The sequence below is a fragment of the Nyctereutes procyonoides genome, unplaced genomic scaffold (assembly GCF_905146905.1).
Source record: "Nyctereutes procyonoides isolate TBG_1078 unplaced genomic scaffold, NYPRO_anot_genome, whole genome shotgun sequence".
Taxonomy (NCBI): Eukaryota; Metazoa; Chordata; class Mammalia; order Carnivora; family Canidae; genus Nyctereutes; species Nyctereutes procyonoides.
Window position 1 is genome coordinate 4,538,205 of NW_026575051.1, and position 20,525 is coordinate 4,558,729.

The following is a 20,525-nucleotide window of genomic DNA, read 5'->3' on the forward strand; positions in this document are numbered from 1 at the left end:
CTGCCACTTGTAATCAGAGCCACATGACGGGAACTGCCTTGCGCTGGGTCTAGTCTTTGTCAGGTTGGAAGATCAGGGATTGTTCCTTGAGGAACTGAGGTCTGCTAAGCCAACTCAGATTCCCACAGGAGGGGACACCTCATGACGTGCCACGTGAGTGAAGCAGCCTAGGGAATGACAGCAGGAAGTAGCCAAGATGATGGGTGCCAGTGGTGAACACCTGTCCGGGTAAAGGGTGGTGTCAGGGGCACGCAGGCACCCAGTGGCCAGGTCTGCCCAAATTTTCAAGAGAAGCCAGAAATCCAGATTTTTTTTTTTTTTTTTTTTTTTTTTAGCTTTAAAGAACAAAAAACATGGGGATCCCTGGGTGGCTCAGCGGTTTGGCGCCTGCCTTTGGCCCAGGGTGCAATCCTGGAGTCCCGGGATCGAGTCCTGCATCGGGCTCCTGGCATGGAGCCTGCTTCTTCTGCCTGTGTCTCTGTCCCTCTCTCTCTCTCTCTCTCTCTCTCTCTCTCGAAAAAATAAATAAATCTTTTAAAAAAACAGGGACGCCTGGGTGGCTCAGCAGTTAAACATCTGCCTTTGGCTCAGGGCAAGATCCCGAACTCCCAGGATCGAGTCCCGCATTGGGCTCCCTGCATGGAGCCTGCTTCTCCCTCTGCCTGTGTCTGTGTCTCTCAAGAATAAATAAAATCTTTTAAAAAACAAAAACAAGAACTGTATTTTGAAAAAACTGAGGGGTTACAGAAATCTCACAAGATAGTACGGAGTCCCCAAATGCCCTTTATCCAGTTTCCCCTACTGGGAATATCTTACATAAACGCTAGACACTTAGCCATACTAAGAAATGAACACTGGTTCAGTACTACAAACTAAGCAGATTTTATTCAGATCCTACCAGTTCTTCCACCACTGTCCTCTTTCTGTTCCAGGATCCAGTCCATCCTACATCACATCATAGTTTTTATGTCTCCATAGTCTCCCCATCTGTGAGATTTTCTCAGAAAGTTAGACTTTTACATTACTTCTAAGTTCTTCTGTTCTACTGAAATAGTTTGGAAATCATACGTGCTATCCATGGTACCTTAGTGGTTATCCCAGACATTTTTCCATGTGTATTTGCCTGAGCACCTCCAGCTGTCTCCCTCTCATCTTCTACATTATCATTTGTAGGTTTTGCCTCTTTATTTTATTCCAGTTTAAATTATTTTTAGAACAGACAATTGTCTGAGGTTCAGAGTTTAAAAGGCACGAAAGGAGGCACCTGGGTGGCTCAGTTGGTTAAGTATCTGCCTTTTGGGGATGAAGCCCCACCTCTGGCTTCCTGCTCAGCAGGGAGCCTGCTTCTCCCTCTGTCTCTGCCACTCCCCCTACTTGTGTTCTCTCTCTTGCTGACTGGCTCTCTGTCAAATAAATAAATAAAATCTTTTTTAAAAAATAAAAGACACAAAAGGTACCATGAAAAAAAACTCTCCTCTTTAGTGACCTGGAGGCAACCAACATTCCCAGTTCTTATGTAGCCTTCCTGTCTTAAACACACACACACACACACACAGCTTCAGTTTATCTTTTTCTGCACGAAGTGTAGCCTTTCACTTCATTCTGCAAGTTCTTCTCTTCCATTTTTAATATATTTTAGAGATTCCTATCTATAAACATGATTCTTGTTTGTGGCCACATAGAATTCCTGTTCCCATGTCATAATTTATATACTAAAGCCCCTGTTAATAGACATTCTGCTTATCCCCTGCCTCTTACTAGTCAAATAATACTGTAATGAATAACCTTGTACTAATACTTCTTGTCATTTTACTGAAGTTGAAACATAGCTGGTGGATACAACTCAAAAGTGGCATTTCTAGGGCCACCTTGGTGACTCATTGGTTGAGCGTCTGCCTTTGGGGTCAGGGTGTGATCCCAGTCTTGGGATCAAGTTCCGCATCAGGCTCCCTGTGAGGAGCCTACTTCTCCCTCTGCCTATGTCTCTGCCTCTCATTCTGTGTCTCTCATGAATAAATAAATAAAATCTTTAAAAAAAATGGCATTTCTAGGTCAAAGGGAATGTGTACCTGTAATTTAGATAAATGTAGGCAAATTACTCTCTTCAGAGGTTGTGCCAGTTTACCTCTCCACCAGGGATGTGTGAGATTATGTTTAGCCATGTGTTAATATCGTAAAAACTGTATTTCCGTATTGTTTTACTTTGTATTTTTTTTCTGAGTGTTTAGCAGCTTTTCAAATGGGTGCCTTTTCTGTATACATGTTTCATATCCCAGGCCTGTTTCTCTTTTAGATTGCCGGCCTTTTCCTTATTTAGGGGAATGTTTTAGAGAAATTAGCCCTTGGATAAGAGTTGCAAATATTTTTCCTGGTTTATTATGTTTTTTGTTATGATTTTTTCTACCATGAAGGAGGTATGTGTGTGCGTGTGTGTGTGTATAAATTTTTTTCAGTAGTCCTTATGCCCAACACGGGGCTCAAACCCATGACCCTGAGATCAAGAGTTGCATGCTCCACAGACTGAGCCAGCAGGTGCCCGATAATGGATATATTTTTAACTTAAAAAAAATGTTTTTTATTTATCTGGATCTCATCTTGATATAAGGTTTGAGGGACGCCTGAGTGGTTCAGCGGTTGGGTGGCTGCCTTTGGCTCAGGTTGTGATCCCAGGATCCAGGATTGAATCCCACATCGGGCTCCTGCAAGGAGCCTGCTTCTCCCTCTTCTTTTGTCTCTGCCTCTCTCTCTCTCTGTGTCTCTCATGAATAAATAAGTAAATCTTAAAAAAAAAAAAAAAGATATAAGGTTTGAGGTAGGGGTCCATCCAGATTTTTCCAGATGGCTACTCAGTTGTCCCATTACTTACCATTTATTGGAGAATCTATTTTTTCTCTTTGAAGTACTGTCTTTATAACGTGATACAGTTCCATATGTGTTTGCATCTATTTATATAGACTCTTTGTATTCTCTTTCATTGATTGTCTATTCATGTGTCAGTACCCTTTTAATTTTTTTTTTTTTTTTTTTTTTACGATAGTCATACAGAGAGAGAGAGAGAGGCAGAGACACAGGCGGAGGGAGAAGCAGGCTCCATGCACCGGGAGCCTGATGTGGGACTCGATCCCGGGTCTCCAGGATCGCGCCCTGGGCCAAAGGCAGGTGCCAAACCGCTGCACCACCCAGGGATCCCCTACCCTTTTAATTATTGTTGTGGCTTTGCTCTAATTCTTTTTATTCCTTTCCAGCTGATTCCCTGTCGTGGTTGCCAAAGTGCCTCCATCCAGCCTCTTTGCTTTTACTCTCAGTGGACAACTTTTCTCCCTGCTTTATTAATGAAAAGAGTGAGGCCAGCCTGTGTGAGCTTTAACCAACCCCTTCCCAGCTGCCACGATACTTCATATTTTCCTCATCCTGTGCCCTTGAATTATTTGCCTCCTGTCTCTCATTCTGCCCCAGCTTCTCCTTGAGTCTTCAGACGGTCTTTCTTTGTAGACCTGTCCTCTGTCCATGGCTTACTTGAGTCTCTCTAGTCGAAAACCCTTTCTGGCTTTGCTACTTTCTCTAGGTAGTACATTGGCATTTACCGAAAAACTAGTCTCTATTCACTGTCCCGCCTTCCTTACTACCACTTTCTTCTTCAGAGCACGTTTCCATCCTAACCACTTGACTGAAACTTGTCTCCCAAGTCACTGATGACCTGGCGATCACTGACTCCAGGGGTCATGTACCAGTTTATCACCCTTCAACCTGCAGCATTTGAGACGGTTGAGCCATCTCCCATGAAACGGCCCTTCCCATGACTCTGAGGTGTCTGTCCCATGTCTCTCTTGCCTCTGGCCAGTGCCCTGTTGTCTGCTCTAATGCCTATTCTTTTTTTTTTAAGATTCCATTCATTTATTAAGATGGAGAGAGAGAGGCAGAGGGAGAGAGAGAGAGAGAGGGAGGGAGGCAGAGAGAGAGAGAAAGAGAGAGAGAGAGGCAGAGACACAGACAGAGGGAGAAGCAGGCTCCATGCAGGGAGCCTGACGTGGGACTCAATCCTGGGTCTCCAGGATCACACCCCGGGCTGCAGGTGGCGCTAAACCGCTGCGCCACAGGGCTGCCCTCTGATGCCTATTCTTTTGACCTTCCTTGATGTGTTGCTTTCTCCTTTGGTTAATTGAATCCCTTCCTGTGGCTATCAAATCAACAAGGATGTTCGGATGTTCCCCACATCTACAGATTGCCCCCACATCTCCATATCCCTAACTCCCCAGCTCTTAGACACTAGAGTTGAGTTTCCAAACTGCCTTTCGTTGACACTTGGAGAGGTTGTTGTCAGTCCAAACAAGGGAAAATGAAAGCCTGCTGGAAAGGAATGATGAGAGGGAAGATTTACTGTCCATTGGAAGTGACTTTGCTCTGGAGCAGTGATTCTCAAGTGTGGCTGCACATTATAATAATCACCAGGAGAATTAAAAATAAAGATCCCAGTGCCCAAGCAGCTCCCCAGACTATCAGATGAGAATCTCTGGGGACAGGCTCAGACATCCATATTTTTAAAAACTCCCCAGCCGTTCTAGCATACAGCCAACTTTGTAAGTGTAGAACAGCATGGGGGAGGGAAAAATCTCAGTTGACTCCTGCCTTGTGGCTTTGATAAGTGGGTAGATGAGCATGCGAGTCACTAAGTAGGAATTACCAGAGGAAGAACGGGTTTGGGGGCAGACAGTGGGTTCTGTTTGGATAGGTTGAGTTTGAGCTGCCTGTGGCACATCCAGAAGTCCCACAGATGCTTGAATTTCCCTGAAGCAGGTTTTCTCTGCTCTCGATCCTCCCACAGCCTGTACTGCCTAAGGATAGAGTCAGTCGTGCCTATATGCCTGGATGCAACCCACCTTCCCAGCCATCCTTCCAAATCCTCTATCCTACAGCACTCACTCCATTGGCCACCAGGACTCCTCACTGCTCCCCACTGGGCTGCCTCTGAGTCTTTTCTCATGCTGTGTCCCCAAGACAAGTCCCATGCCATCTCTAATCAAAATCCACCCCACTCTCAAGGTGTCTCCCTACTATTCTCTGACAGGATGACGCCCCCACAACACTTCATGATGTTACCACCACTGACTGGTGTTTGTGGGCAATATATGACTTGCCAAGGGTTGGAACTGCCTCTTCCACATGGGAGTCAGCACCCAGGAACCCCCTTTGGAAAAATTCCTAGACAGAATGTATCTCCGCTTGCCTGATGGCTATGCTGTTGAGGGTCTAGTTGCAGATCTGCTGTCAACTGTCAGCCTAGCACAGCAGAGGCTTGTATCTTTTTGTTTTCCCACACCCAGACACAGAAAGGATAGGACCTACTTCCTTCAAGAATTGCAGCCTAGGAGAGCCTGAGTGCTGGAGGGGATGGGGTGGGGGTTAGGAGGTACGATGCCTATCAGAATCTCCAGGAGGAACACAGAGTTGGAAAAAGACCCTGAAGTCATTTTGATCTGGCTCAAAGAGGAGGAAGGGGCCGAGGAGCCAGAGAAAGGTGATGCAGTGGTGTGTCACCCTATCTGGATCGTGGATACTGCTCTGAACCCCACAGACTGGCCTTAGGAACCAAGTAGACAAAGGGCAGGAGGAAAAGTGACTCGTGGTACAAGGAGCAGAGACCGTGGGATAGCACTCCAGGGAGGAGGCATTCCTGCCATGAAGAAGCAGGAACAGGGGAGTTCCCTCCATCCTGTCCCTGAGGTGATAGCCCCCTGGCATGTCCTGCTCTCTCACCCTCTCATCCTCTTCCTGTCTGCCCCTTGGTTCAGGCTGATGGGAACTGCCCTTTAGAGGTCCAGCTGTATTCAGACCCAGATGATGCCAGAGCTATGACCGGGCCTGCAGGCGTGGCACCGAGGGGAAATCAGTCATGGAGCAGCCACCGGGGGAAGCCGCTGAGGTCCGGGAAGAGGAGGAGAAAAAGGAAGTGGCAGAGGCAGAAGGAGCCCCAGAGCTCAATGGAGGACCAGAGCGCTCGCTTCCTTCCAGCAGCTATACAGGTGAGGAGGGGGCGGCGGGGGGACACAGGGTAGAGGAAGCAGAGCAGGCCTAACCGAAAACCTGCCCTCTGCAGCCAGCAGCATGGGGTGCAGAGGGGCAGAATGGTTAAGAACTGGAGCCGAAAAAAAAAAAAAAAAAGAACTGGAGCTGACAGTCACACCCCTCTTCTGTTGCTCATCAGTGCTGCGGGACCTTGGGCAAGTTGCACTTCTTCTTTCTGTGAAACAGACAGGGCTTGAAGGGGATGTGGACTGGGGCTTTTGTGAAAATTAAATGAGTTAGCATTGGTAATACATGTGGTCATCAGTATTATTCCCACTGCTGCCGCCCAAGGGATCTGGAGCCAATCTGCATGAACAGCACATGGGAAAGATCAACTGTACCTGTGATTGTAATGATCAGTCACAACACCCAGCTCCATTGATCTAGTGCTAATTATACACATCATCGAGCTGTGCTGTAATTAGGCATAAATGCTAAGCGGTTAGTCTGAATGACTGTAATTAAGATTACTTTTGTGCATTCAGGCAGTTTCTAGCTTCTCTTATCTCACTATCAGTTCCCCATTTGTTTATCCACTGTTAGTAGCAGTGTAGACATTCTTCTCTGGGACCCTGTACTATTCTCTCTCCATCTTCTTTAGCATCATATTATGTCCATCTTAGGGGCACCCAGAATCCACTCCTTAGCCCCTGGTTTTCCCTGCTGCTGCCCCTTCCCTGTTCCCAACCCTTTCCTCACCAGCTTCTCTCTTTCCCCCTCAAGTGCCAATGTTCAGCTGATTCTTGCTCCCTTACCCACAGAAGGGACTTAGGATCACGAGAGGATGTATTTCTGGCAGGGGACACCCTGATCTTGCTTCTGGTTTCAGCTGGAGGAAATTCTGGCCACAGGTGATTAAGGGCAGGGGAGCAGACCCACCCCACAGGATGATCTCTGGAGCCCCGTGTCTGCATGGGGAGGAGGTAAATGGCAGAGTTAAGGTAGGGCAGGGGCTGCTGAGTAGAACAGATTCCTGCCTGGCCTATATTTAAGAAAGGCCCAAATCCTCAAGCCACACTACTTTGAACCTGCAAAACGAGTTTCTGGATTTTGCAGAGCTTTTTCTTCGGGGCATGTGGTGAATAGGATAAGGGGAAGGTCATCATCCCATCCCTCTGATCCCACTCATATACCCAGGAATGACCAAAATGGGCTTGGTGTGATTTCAGGACTCAAGAGAAAGTATCTCCCAACCCCCAGCGTAACCATTCCCTATGTGTTAGTGACTGGGATGAATTCAGAGACCCGGCCTTTCTCAGAAGAGGAATGGCTGACAAAAGGTGATTGGTCACTCAGAGCTAATAACACATACTGTTCTAAAATTGAGATGGAGGAGATCCCTGGGTGGCTTAGTGGTTTAGGGCCTGCCTTTGGTCCAGGGTGCGATCCTGGAGTCCCGGGATCAAGTCCCGCGTCAGGCTCTCGTCATGGAGCCTGCTTCTCCCTCTTCCTGTGTGTGTCTCTGCCTCTCTCTCTCTCTCTCTCTCTCTCTGTCTATCATAAATAATAAATAAATAAATATTTAAAGAAAATAAAATTGAGATGGAAAAAAATAATAATAAAATAAAATAAAATTGAGATGGGGGGGCAGTTAGGCAGCAGAAGGAAAACACCAGGGATTAAGAATGAGCAAGGTCTGTCACTGAGGAAGAGTGAAAAGGGAAGAGAAGGTGATGGAATTTGTGGCCTCACCACCTGGCCTGGCCCACCCTATCCCCACATCTGGGTCAGCCACACAGAAATTACCTGGAGAGTAATGACCTGTTCTGGAGTTTTCTACATACCCTTGTGGGGACCACACCCCTACATGATACTCCTGTTCACATGCAGACCAGGGTGCAGTGCTGGGTGTACAGGCGGGGTGAGGTGGACATGCTGATGGCGTCTTGGGAAGCTTTATCAGCGAGATTTAGGGCACACAGGGAGATGTCTGGGAAGAAATTTGCCCAACTACCCTTGCAGTGGTATGTGTGATGTGATATTTAACGGATTCCATTTACCAATAAATTGATGAAGTAGAGGTAGAGAGACTTCCTTTCAATTGTTGAACAATTGAGACTAGGGAACGCCTGCGTGGCTCAGTGGTTTAGCACCTGCCTTCCACCCAGGGTATGATCCTGTAGTCCTGGGACCAGGTCCCACTTCGGCCTCCCTGCGTGGAGCCTGCTTCTTCCTCTGCCTGTACCTCTGCCTCTCTCTCCGTGTCTCTTTTTTTTAAGATTTTAATAAAAATATTTAAGATTTTAATAAAAATCTTTTAAAAAATCAAGAATAACCATTATGTGTTAAAGCCAAAGTATATAAAAAGTTCCCACAAACTCTGCAAGATAAGCAACAGAAAAATAGAAACAGTGAGTTTGTGGTAGGACAAATACAAATGGCTGGAAAACAAAATGTTTTCCAGTCTACTCACTAATCAAAGAAGCCATCTTCAAGATGAGATGTCATTTAGCCTGTCAGATTAGCAAAGAGAACTGTTTTGGCCAGAGGGAGAAGACATGGCCCTCCAGCCACGAAAGGTGGAAGGGCAGCTGGGCTATGCAGGCTGTCACTTCTTTCATTCCTTTGACCCTGCAGCTCCCCTCCTAGGAATGTATCCCATGTAAATACTCGCTCAGAGCGCACAGAGATTTCCACACTTATTTACTGCAGCACTGCTCAGAGAAGCAAAGAATTGGCAAACACCCATCTGTGGGGAATTGGTTATGTAAACTGTGGTAGAGCCACACTGTGGAATACTGTGTAGTCATTAGTAAGGATAGGGTAGGTCTAAACACACTGACGGGAAAAAGAGCTCCTGCCAAGTTGGGGGTCCCATTGCTTAAAAATCTTTCAGTATCATGGAAGGCGCTGAAGAGTATACACACAAAGGACTGTGCCATTAACTCAGAGGAGTGGGATCGTGGCAGAGAGGATGCCTTATAAGATGGTGCATGCCATTATGTATTATCCTCAATCTATGGTACTCTCATCATTTAAGAAGCAAACGCGTCGCTTTAGAAAGTTAATGTAATTTTGTTTCCCAAAAAAAGGCCAGCAGGTGAGGAGCCCTGGAGACAGAGCTCATCCTGTATTGGGGATCACATCAACCAGGGCAGAAATCTCAAGTCTGTGACTCTGAGCTGTGGCTTTTGCTGGTGCCTTCATTTCTCTAATCTCAGTCTCTACCTTTAGTCTGCCCACCTCAAAGGCTGGCTGGGTGAGGTTCTCTCCCCTACCCCATGAGCCTCTGGAGTCCCCTCAGGAATTCAGGAGGATGGGACCCAGTCTCAAACCCTGAAATGGCAGGAAGATCACACGGTTTGTTTCCCTCTGACCTTCTAAGGTTCTGCATCTCTGTACCGAGCTCAAGACCTGACAAAAGAGGCAGGCAGGATAGGCCTCACTATTAGCACACAGCAGCGAGGCAACTCACATGCCCGGGGTCCCCCAGCTGGGGAGGGATTGGGGCAGCTGTCCCCTCCTGCTTTGGTGATGGGCATCCCATCCACACCCAAGGAAGAGGTCAGGGATCTTAATGTGGGGCTGGGGCTGAGGAGGATAAAGTGCTATTCCTCCTGGCCTTGGTACCTCCTCTCCTAGCAAGCACTCAGTGGGCGTCCAGGCAGGGGCTGGCTGTTCAGTTGAGGACAAGACTGCATGCCAGCCCTGAGAAGCCCACTGTGCAAGTGAATAGGACGACAGAAGTCAGGAGGCTGCTCACTAACCCAGATCCAGAGTCCCACAGAATTGGCCCTGACTTCAGAAGCTATTTGCTGGCTCTGCCAGCAAAGTAAATAATGTTGACCCCTCCTGGCCACCCTCCCAGCCAGGACAACAGTATACTGCCAGCAATGGAGCCTAGATATACAAGAGAACTCTCATCTATACATAAATGATGTAAATGAGGTCAATAGTGAACTTGTAATCCAAGTTGGTGCAACAGATGGTTTGCTCTCTGGGTGTTGGGGTTAGTGTTTACTCTGAGTCTAAACATTTGAGTAATGGCATGGTGTCATCCTCAGCAGTGACATGTCTCATCATTCATCATATTCATGAATTATTGATTAGTAGTAATGAATATATACATACATATGGAAAGTTATAGAGTACAGTAAGAGCTCAGCCCCAGGGGTTGGGTGGTTCTAGGTTAGAATTCTTACTCTGCCACTGTATTAGTCAGGGTACTCTAGAGAAACAGAACCAGTAGGATGTGTGCATACATAGAGTGTGTGTGTCTTTAAGGACTGGCTCACACAACTGTGAGGGCTGGCAAGTTGAAATTCCTCAGGACAGGCCACCAGACTGGAGACCCAGGGAAGCTGATGCTGTAGCTCAAGTCTGAAGGCAGTCTGGAGGCGGAATTCCTCCTTCCTTCAACTGATTAGCTGAGGCCTACTCATGTTATGGAGAGTAACGATTTCAGTGTTAATCACATCTAAAAAATTATCTTCACGGCAACATCTAGACTGATATTTGACCAAAAACTGATCAGCATGGATACGATGGCCTAGCCAAGATGACACATAAAATTAACAATCTGGTTAATGCCACTGTCAGCATGGTACTTAACCTCACCTATAAAAGGGTCAGAAGACCTGCTCAAAGGGTTATTTTAAGGTTCACATGAGATTAATGGTATACAGTATCCAGCAGAGCCCCTGGCACACAGTAGGCATGCACAAAAAAAGATATTATTTGTATAGACACAGTCTTTACAGGGAAATCAGGTTTAGGTTCAAGTCCCAGTCCCACCAAGTATGAGACAGATGACCTTGGGCAGGTTCCTTAACCTCACCAAGCTTCAGGTTCCTCATCCTTTTTTCTTTTTTTAAAAAGATTTTATTTATTCATTCATGAGAGGCACAGAGAGAGAGAGAGAGAGAGGCAGAGACACAGGCAGAGGGAGAAGCAGGTTCCATGCTGGGAACCCGACCTGGGACTCGATCCCGGGTCTCCAGGAACATGCCCTGGTTCAGGTTCCTCATCTTAAATGGTGCCAGTTACTATCCTCCAAGGTGATATAGAATGATACTGACAAGCTCTGGGGTGGGGGGGCTGATAAATGCTGGTTCTTTCCCCCTTCCTGAGGGAGAGCTAGAGGTGGGCCCTTAGGAGATGCCTGGGGAGTCAGGCAGGGCATGGCTGGAGTAGAAATTCAGAGGCAGAGCTCAGTGCCAGATGATGGCCATCAGGTGAGCAAGTATATTTCCTGAGAGCAGAGGAGGAACTGGGGGGAGGACGGCACTGGGCTGGCTCAGAAGAGCAGCTGTGCAGGCAGCTCGCCCTCAAACTGGCATGGCCTGTGTCTCCAGCCAGCATACCTGAGGGGCACCAAGGCAGAGACTCTTGATAAGGGGGAGGGCCTCTCAAAACCCTAGTCTCCCACCAGGAGGTTATGGACAAGGTGGTAGGACCTTCAGAACCTGGTCCCCAGAATGGGGGAGCATTCTGCTATCATTGCTTTTGGGTAGGATGGTGGTTCAAAGGTAAATCCTTGAGCCATTTGGTCAGCCAGGAAGAACAGAACCTTTATCTTTAGAAAACTGACTCCCAAACCACCACCACCTCAGTATCCCCGCTGCACATGCACTCCACCACGAAGCCTACCCCTGGAGGATGCATACACTTCTGCCCACCCTAGCACCTCATCCCCTCTGCCTCTCTGCCGTGTGTCTCAGTTACTTTTGTTGTCTTATTCCAAATGGCCAGGGGGAGGGATGCCCTTGTCCTATTAGCCTGCCACTACCAAGCATTGCCAACTGCTTTCGGGTTCTGCTTGTGTCTGTTTACCACCCAGGGGCAGGACAGTGTGATCCAACACCCTGACACTGTCCTGAGTCTGTTTCTCCACAGTCCCATATGCAGCACTTCCCTCTGAGACACTCGTCCTGGGTCTGTCCCCAGGATTCTCAGCTCAGACTGCTTTGGGGGCTGGTGAGGCTTGAACATCTCAGCTTCTCCCAGGGTTCCCAGTGATCCTGAGGCCCCTGAGCCAGGGGCCAGTGGCAGGTCAGGGGAAGTGAAAGGAGGCTTGGTCTGGTTCTAGGGGTTCTCTGGGCCTCATAAGCAGAGACACCGCCACCCCCCGTAGATTTATGTGAAGCTGTAGGGGAAGGGATACAACCAGCCAGAAAGAGGACAAGTCACAGTCCCTGCCTGCGTGGGGTACACAGCTTGGAGTATGCAGAATTATGGCTTTCTGATAAGCACAGCCCTAATTCACACTGATATTCACATGCACTTCCAAGTTCTAGGACTTCTCTCTATAGTAACTGTGTTACTTTTCACCATGACTTTCATTTTAGAGAAGGAAACTGGGGCCCAGAGGGCAAAACTGGGTGTTGAGCCCAAAACACCAGTTTGAACTCAGTCACATTCTTTTTTTTTTTTTTTTAATTTTTATTTATTTATGATAGTCACACAGAATGAGAGAGAGAGAGGCAGAGACATAGGCAGAGGGAGAAGCAGGCTCCATGCACCGGGAGCCCGACGTGGGATTCGATCCCGGGTCTCCAGGATCGCGCCCTGGGCCAAAGACAGGCGCTAAACTGCTGCGCCACCCAGGGATCCCTCAGTCACATTCTTAACCTTCATGCCTGCTCTTTCTGAGCATCTGGAAGCCGACCTGGAAGTCTTCCAAAGCTCTCACCTTGGAACCCAGAGAGAGCAGCAGTCGCCTTCCCTGACAGCCTCATTCTTGAGTGGTGGCTCCTTCGAAGTCCTGCACCATCTGCCTGCCCCTTAGCCGGTGTTGCCACTCGCCGTGTTGTGTCTCAATTTTCTTATCTCATTCTTACCTCAGCTAGTCGAGGGCAGGGCCTGGATCCTGCCCTGCATGCAGCAGGTGCTCATCAGATGCCTGTTGAATGAAAAGAGAGGGTGGTATTGCCTCCTGTGGTGCAAATGACCTGACACCTGCCCAGCATCCAGGGCCAGGAGGGAGAAGAAGGCGGGCACTGCCGAGAGGTTGGTTTACTGCAGCTGAGACTAGGTAGTGGAGGTGGGCTTTGAAATCCAAAGGCAATGTGATTAGAGATGTCCCATGTCTAGCAGAGGAGGCAGACATGTAAGCCACAAAAACAAAACGGCTTGAAAGAAGTGACACAAAGTGAACATGCACACAGACCACACAGATTGGAGGAGGAAGTGCCGGAAACCCTCCTGCTCAGCATCTGCACGGTTGTCTACAAAGGGGTTTTATGTGTGATCTCATTTTCTCCCAGCAGCTCATAACATGAGCTCTGTGACCCCCCATCACTGTGCCCCCAGGATCTGCCTGGCCCCTACAGCCAGGTGGTGCCAAGTGCAGGATGCCCAGGGAGCCTCAGAACCCCTTATGTCACAGTCACTGCTCAGAGCCTGCTCCCTGTGCAGAAGCGGCACCCTGGGGGCAGCGTTCCTGCCCAAGGGCCCTCACACCCTGGTGGAGGACACCCAACACTGGGTCAGCACATACAGACTGTCATGTTGTGGCTGAAGCTTTGGAGGAAACCATAGTGGCTCTGCCCTCCCACAGGAGCACTGTGCCCTCCCAGGCAGCCCACTCTCCTTCATCTGTGGAATGGCTAAAGGTTGGGAGCTAAGGCCCTGGAACAGGACAGGCCAATTTTAGGAATCAGGAACTTGTGGCTCCCCTGCCCTTGCCAGCCCAGGGTGGGGGGCAGGCTGCCTGATCCTCTCCGCTGTGGTCTGGTCTGGTGTTCGTGCTCCCCTCTCTGTGGCTGAGATAGGGCTTGGCTGAAGGCTTTCCTCCTGTCACTCCGAGTACCACAGGGGGAGCTGAGGAAGGTGTGAGAAGGGTGGGGTACACTCTGGGGAGGGTGGGTTATGCCTTAGGAGGGAACTCGAGATAATTTGTGGAGTGACCTTTATCTGGATTATAGAAAGGGAGGAACAGCAGCCTGGGAAATATTAAGTCCGGGCACGGCTCCATGGCATGGGTCTGCCTAAGGTACCGGCCTACTCTGAGCCACTGATTCTCTGGTCTGGGGACTTAACCCCTGCCCCTGAGGAGGTTGCTCGAGCATCAGGACAGAGCAGAGAAGGGCAGATGGGCAAGCCAGCGTGGCTGAGGCAGGACACACACACACCCATACCCCTCTCCTCCCCGATGGTGAGTACAGCCCAGGCAGGCTCTGACTTCCCCCAATACTGATAAGCTGCCATTTCCCAAACACCTGCTGTATGTCAGGTCTAGGGAAAAGCCCTGGGTTCTAGATGAAGGAACTGATCCTCAGAAAGGTTGACTCCTTGAGGCACATAGCTCTTAATGAGCTGAGTGAGAGATGTGTGATTCAGAAACACAGGCTCTTCCCACCATCTGCTCTGCCCCCGTGGGCCCCAGTCACTTCCTTGGGCCCCCATCATGGCAGAAGGTGAAGCCACCCCCATGTTGTGTGTTCGCAGACCTCTCCCGGAGCTCCTCACCACCGTCACTGCTGGACCAGTTACAGATGGGCGGTGATGGGGCATCATGTGGCAGCCTCAACATGGAGTGCCGTGTGTGCGGGGACAAGGCATCGGGCTTCCACTACGGTGTCCATGCGTGTGAGGGGTGCAAGGTGAGGCCGTGGCGAGTGGTGGCTGGCAGTCGGGGCTGTATTTACATGGTGAGATGACCTGCCAGAGAGGCCAGGCCCTGACAGTACTTACTGTACTTCCCACCTGGGAGGCAGCCAGGTCCTGGGGACCATTCCAGGCCTCAGCCCTGGTCCCTCTGGTCCCTCCCTGCGGGGCACCACCCCAGTCACTCTCCTGGGCTGTCTGGCTGCCAGCGCCCCCTGGGGATGTAGTTCTAGAACACCGGCAGCACCCAGTGAGGGTCTTGGGCTGAACCATCACCCTGACCTCAGTGTTTCCTGCACCTGAGTCTCTCTGAGGGAAAAAAGGAAACTTAACATTCCTATTTCCAGGGCTGCTTTGGTGCTCATCCTCCCAACTGCACACCCATCAAAATTTTATATGTTATTTTACTAAACCACTGTCTAGAAAATGCCAAGAACCAGATACATTTATGAAGAAATCAGTTTAGCCATGATACAATTTTATGTTACCAAACTAACAAGCATTTAAAGGATGTATGTAACTCTCAACGGTTTTAGAATTGTTTACTCTCCTCCTCCTCTCCAAAGGAAATTTCCCTGCATTACTTCCAAATTTCAGGAATTTCTACATCTTCACATAGAACTGGGGCCCCTGACTTAACATAACCCATTGGGTAGAACAGGATTCTCCACATTTTGTGGCTTCTTCTCACCTCTTCACTGTCCCTCAGGGCTTCTTCCGTCGGACAATCCGCATGAAGCTGGAATATGAGAAGTGCGAGCGGATCTGCAAGATCCAGAAGAAGAACCGCAACAAGTGCCAGTACTGCCGCTTCCAGAAATGCGTGGCACTGGGCATGTCGCATAATGGTGAGAGCCACCCTGAGCCAGACACAGGAGATGCTGGCTTCACACAGCCTGAGACCAGAATCAGGGGAGCCCAGGAAGGGAGAGCCCTCAGAGCAGTGCCTGGCACACAGGCACAGAGTAAAGGTCAACTCTTGAGCCTTGGAGCCAGCATCAGCCGTCCTTCCCCAGACCTGCCTTCCCCAGACTGCTCAGCATCCGCTGTGGGTCTGGGGCCTGGGGCAGTCACCTCCTCCCAGTACCTGAGGCTTACCCTCGCTGGCCCAGACGGGAACTGGGAATTGACCCCAGCTCCAGTAGCATTGGAAACACCACTCCCAGAACCTCAAGCCTGTCTCAGCTGACCTGACACGGTGTCAGGAGCCACTGCCAAAGCCTGGGATCACCTTGGCCCTTCTTAGGTATTGAAGGCAGGCAGGAGCCAGTAAGTGACCGCACTTGTCAGCTGCCGGGAGCCAGACAGGAGTTTCCTGGAGGCCAGCCACTCCCAGGAGACACAATCTGCCCTGAACTCGGGCCTCCTACAGAGTCTTCAGACCCCATACAGTAGGATTTTGAGAAACCCCACCTGCCCCCTCTTTGCCTGTCTGGGTCAGACACCTGCGCCCCCCAACCCTCCCCCCCCCGTCCCCACCGAGGGCTGGGGAGAGCCTCTTATTTAAATGTCTCCACCCTGTCTTGCATTTTAGATGGTGGCAGGACCGGAGCCCTCCATTGGAAGATTTTCCTAGGTGGTGGGGGCTGGCGGGTCTGGGGTTTGGTCCCTCCCTTCAGTGTGTATCTGCCCAGGCTCCATTTCTTGGGTAGGCTGAGGGGATTTCCTAGGAGATCTCAGGGCCAGCTCATTTCTCACTTTTTCTCTTAAGAGAAACCAGACTTGGATCCTGCTCCATTTCTAATGACTAATTTTTTAGTGCTTACTCTGTGAATATTCTTATTTAATTATTTAGACAGTCCAGTGAGATTTAAGTATTAGCCCATTTTTCTTACCAATAAAGGTGAAATAGCCTGCCTTAAGTCACACGGCCAGTAAGCTGCCAAGCTAGAGCTCGAGCACCAGCCTTTGACACCACAGGCTGTCTTCCCGCCTGTCACACTGCCCCACTGCCTTCCAGCCACAGTGGCTCAGTCAGCTCCCTGAGTTAGGGTTCCTTGTGTGCCAGGCACTGTGAACAAGACAGAAGCCCTGTCCCCCTGGAGCTTACATTCTAGCGGGGTTCCCCAACATTCCATTGTGCTGGCTGTAGAGCTTCTGAGGGTCCTGGGCTCAAAAAGTGTGTCTCCATTTCTGGCCCACATACCTGTAGTGAGACAAGGAGGTCAGGGGTGCCAGCTCCTGCCCGGGCTCCTCGATGACCCATCCCCCTCAATACAGCCATCCGCTTTGGCCGGATGCCAGAGGCCGAGAAGAGGAAGCTGGTGGCAGGGCTGACAGCAAACGAGGGGACTCAGCACAACCCACAGGTGGCTGACCTGAAGGCCTTCTCCAAGCATATCTACAACGCCTACCTGAAAAACTTCAACATGACCAAAAAGAAGGCCCGTGGCATCCTTACGGGCAAGGCCAGCCACACGGCGGTGAGTGTCACTGCTTGCCCCAGCAGTCCCAGGCTCCAGGCTCTGTGCTGCCTGCCTAACTTCTGGGGGAACCAGGCCTTCTCCCTCCCCTTGCGCCGTGGCCCAGGCAGGGGTTCGGGGAGTGTATGGGTGGGGGTCCCCAAGGCCCGGCCTCTAACAGGGCCTGGTTTGCAGCCCTTTGTCATCCATGACATTGAGACGTTGTGGCAAGCAGAGAAGGGCCTGGTGTGGAAGCAGCTGGTGAACGGCCTGCCACCCTACAAGGAGATCAGCGTGCACGTCTTCTACCGCTGCCAGTGCACCACAGTCGAGACTGTGCGTGAGCTTACGGAGTTTGCCAAGAGCATCCCCAGCTTCAGCAACCTCTTCCTCAACGACCAGGTGACCCTTCTCAAGTATGGTGTACACGAGGCCATATTCGCCATGCTGGCCTCCATCGTCAACAAGGACGGCTTACTGGTCGCCAATGGCACCGGTTTTGTCACCCGTGAGTTCTTGCGAAGCCTCCGAAAACCCTTCAGTGACATCATCGAGCCCAAATTTGAGTTTGCTGTCAAGTTCAATGCCCTGGAACTTGATGACAGTGACTTGGCTCTCTTCATCGCAGCCATCATTCTCTGTGGAGGTAAGTGAGGGGGGGGCAGGCGGGCCTGCCCCCCACACCCAGCCCTTCCGGGGCTTGGGCCCTCACTGTGGGGCACCAGGCTGGAGCCCAAACAGCATGGGGAGGTGCCCATGTGAGGATGGCAGTGCAACATCAGAGGCACCAACCACATGGAGGACCAGCTCCCTTTTATACATGGAGAGGAGACAGAAAAAAAACTGAAAAGAAATATGCCAGCATGTTAATGGGGATGATTTCTGATGGCGGAGAAATTCTCCATATTTTACCCACATTTTTCAGATTCTGGTACAATAAATAGAATAATCATCATGCTGACAGTGCCATAGAGCTTACTTCACACCAGGCACTGTTCTGGTTCCTTTTCCTAGATTATAACTCATTTGATCCCACTCAACACAGTGGATGCATCACCCCATTTTACAGATGCACAAACTGAGGTCAGAGAGGCTGAGTGGCCTGCCCACAGCCTTGTCACTGGTCTGTCGTAGGGATGGGAATTGGATCTAGGCAGTGAGTCTCTTAACCATGAGGTCATACTGCCTTTCTCAGCAGGAAAAACAAAACGAAGGAGACAGGCCAGGACCAGGGGTGGAGGGACTAGAATACTCAGTGGAACAGTCACTGACGGGACAGGGCTTGGTCTGTCACATCAGTAGGGCTGCTGCTCCCTGGGCCAGGTCACCCACACGGGGTAGAGGTAGAGATAGGGGAGCTCTCCTGCTCCCTCCCACAACCTCTACCCTATGTCCCCACAGACCGACCAGGCCTCATAAACGTGCCCCAGGTGGAGGCCATCCAGGACACCATCCTGCGTGCCCTCGAGTTCCACCTGCAGGCCAACCACCCCTACGCCCAGTACCTCTTCCCCAAGCTGCTGCAGAAGATGGCCGACCTGCGGCAGCTGGTCACTGAGCACGCGCAGATGATGCAGCGCATCAAGAAGACCGAGACGGAGACCTCGCTGCACCCCCTGCTCCAGGAGATCTACAAGGACATGTACTAAGGGTGTGCACCCGGGGCCTCCAGGGGTGAACGGACAGAGCCAGGACTTTCTGTGGAATAGCCCCCGAGCCATGGGATCAGTCCCGTGCGCAGACACACGGCCACTTGTTCCCTGCCTTCCCCTACCCCGACCTTTTCCATCCGCCTCTTTCTCAGACCCTCTTTCTTTTCTTATTTCTTTGCGCGCGCGCTCTCTCCCTTTCTATGGGTTTCCACCTTCCTTCCTCCCTCGCCTTCTCTCACCTTCCCTCTGTGTCTCCCCATCCCTTTGTGTGCCCCTCTTTCTCTCTGTGAGACAGTTTGTGTTACTTCACCAGCAGCATGAAACGGGTCCTCTGCTTTCGTCCGCCTCATCCCCTGTCCCCCAGGAGCAGGGGGGAATGGGCCTTCCCTCTGTATGAACATTTTACCTGCAAGGGTAGGGGCCTTGCTTCTGTCTTCACAGCAAAGGACTTGGGCCAGCCAAAGAAACACTAAGCTCTCTGGGCCCGGCTTCCTGGGGCTGACTGCAGTCACAGCCCCCCAAGTCACCGGGGCCCTGCCTTGAGGGCCGGAACACCTCCCCCAGACTGTTGCCACCCTCCCCTCTGCCAACCCCTCTCCAGCAGCACGCCCCAGCCCCACCAATACCAACACCCTCTCTGTTCTTTTACCAGTCTTCCAGGCCAGTGTCATTAATGGTCCCCTGCGCTGGCCGCTGGGGGACACCTCCAGCCTGGAAGGAGGTGGGCTTCCCTCCTGAGGCCCCCCACCGAAGATGAGCAAGCCTCAAGAGAGGCAGAGGTTGGCAGGAAAGGCAGCAAGCAGCATACTTAATTCTGACCCCAGGTGTTGGGGTCGTCGGCAGCCCCTCTCCCACCACCCTGCAGCAGCCACCAACCACAGCTCCTATTTCTTCACCCAGTGCCAGGACTTGGCCTCGGCTCCTAACAGGAGCCCAGCCAAAAGCTCATGCACACACACCCCCCGCACACACACCCCACCCAACACTCCCTGGAGCTGCCACTCCAGCACACGCAAGCACTGAATCACTTTACCTGTTCCTCTCCCCTCACCCTCACCCTCACCCTCCCTTCCCTGAGGCAGATGGGCCAGCCGGGCCTACAGGTGAGCGATTGGGCAGGGAGCCCAGAACCTGCTCACGGAGGGCATGCCAGAAATAAACTGATCCCACCCGGTGTGACATCCCTTTGTCCCCGCAGTTCTGTGCTCCCCTCCCCTGTATTCAGCCCGGCCGACCACCTGGAACTCACCCCACACAGCCTCTGGTGACCGAGGACCTTGCCAGGCCTAGGACTGCTCCTCTGGCCCTTGCCTCTACCCTTCCCCTCCTCCCAGGTGAAGTACCCGGCCTCAGAGGAGGGACCAAAGCCCAACTTGGATGCTGTGTCTGAGCAGGAAGGCAGAGAGCTCCCCCACAGCCTGCTTCTCCAGGAAGGAAACTGGCCTGGAGGGATGAGGGACTGGGGAGGGTCTCTGAGAAAGGTGGGGAAGACCTGAGGTTAGAGCCCAGGCTTCCTGGGTCCTGTCCATCTCCCCCCGCCTTCCGTGCCCTGGGATCATTCTCTATGGATGAGACTCTTCCCTCACCTGCCCCCACCCTCAGCTGACCAAGGATTGGGGTTGGGGTGCTCCCTCTGAGCCAGCGCTGTGAAGGGAAAGATGCTGTGCCTGACCCCCCCACACCCCCTCCCGCACCCAGGCCTGGTGCTGAGGATCTAGCTCTTTTCAGTGTCTGAACACAATCTCCAAAACTGAAATGTATATTTTTGCTAGGAGCCCCAGCTTCCTGTGTTTTTAATATAAATAGTGTACACAGACTGACAGAACTTTAAATAAATGGGAATTAAATATTTAAGACTTGA

The 20,525-nt window shown here is 50.8% G+C and overlaps 1 protein-coding gene across 2 annotated transcripts in view; it reads left to right on the plus strand.

Annotated features, from left to right (window-relative positions):
- Positions 1 to 20,525, plus strand: part of PPARD (peroxisome proliferator activated receptor delta) — an 87,163-nt gene extending 66,638 nt beyond the window's left edge. For both annotated transcript variants that reach the window (XM_055329975.1, XM_055329976.1), the window contains 6 exons: positions 5,790 to 6,020; positions 14,452 to 14,606; positions 15,320 to 15,458; positions 16,831 to 17,033; positions 17,208 to 17,658; positions 18,414 to 20,525. In XM_055329975.1, the coding sequence (XP_055185950.1) occupies positions 5,891 to 6,020; positions 14,452 to 14,606; positions 15,320 to 15,458; positions 16,831 to 17,033; positions 17,208 to 17,658; positions 18,414 to 18,661 (1,326 nt within the window). In that variant the 5' untranslated portion in view covers positions 5,790 to 5,890 and the 3' untranslated portion in view covers positions 18,662 to 20,525. The remainder of the gene's footprint in view (positions 1 to 5,789; positions 6,021 to 14,451; positions 14,607 to 15,319; positions 15,459 to 16,830; positions 17,034 to 17,207; positions 17,659 to 18,413) is intronic.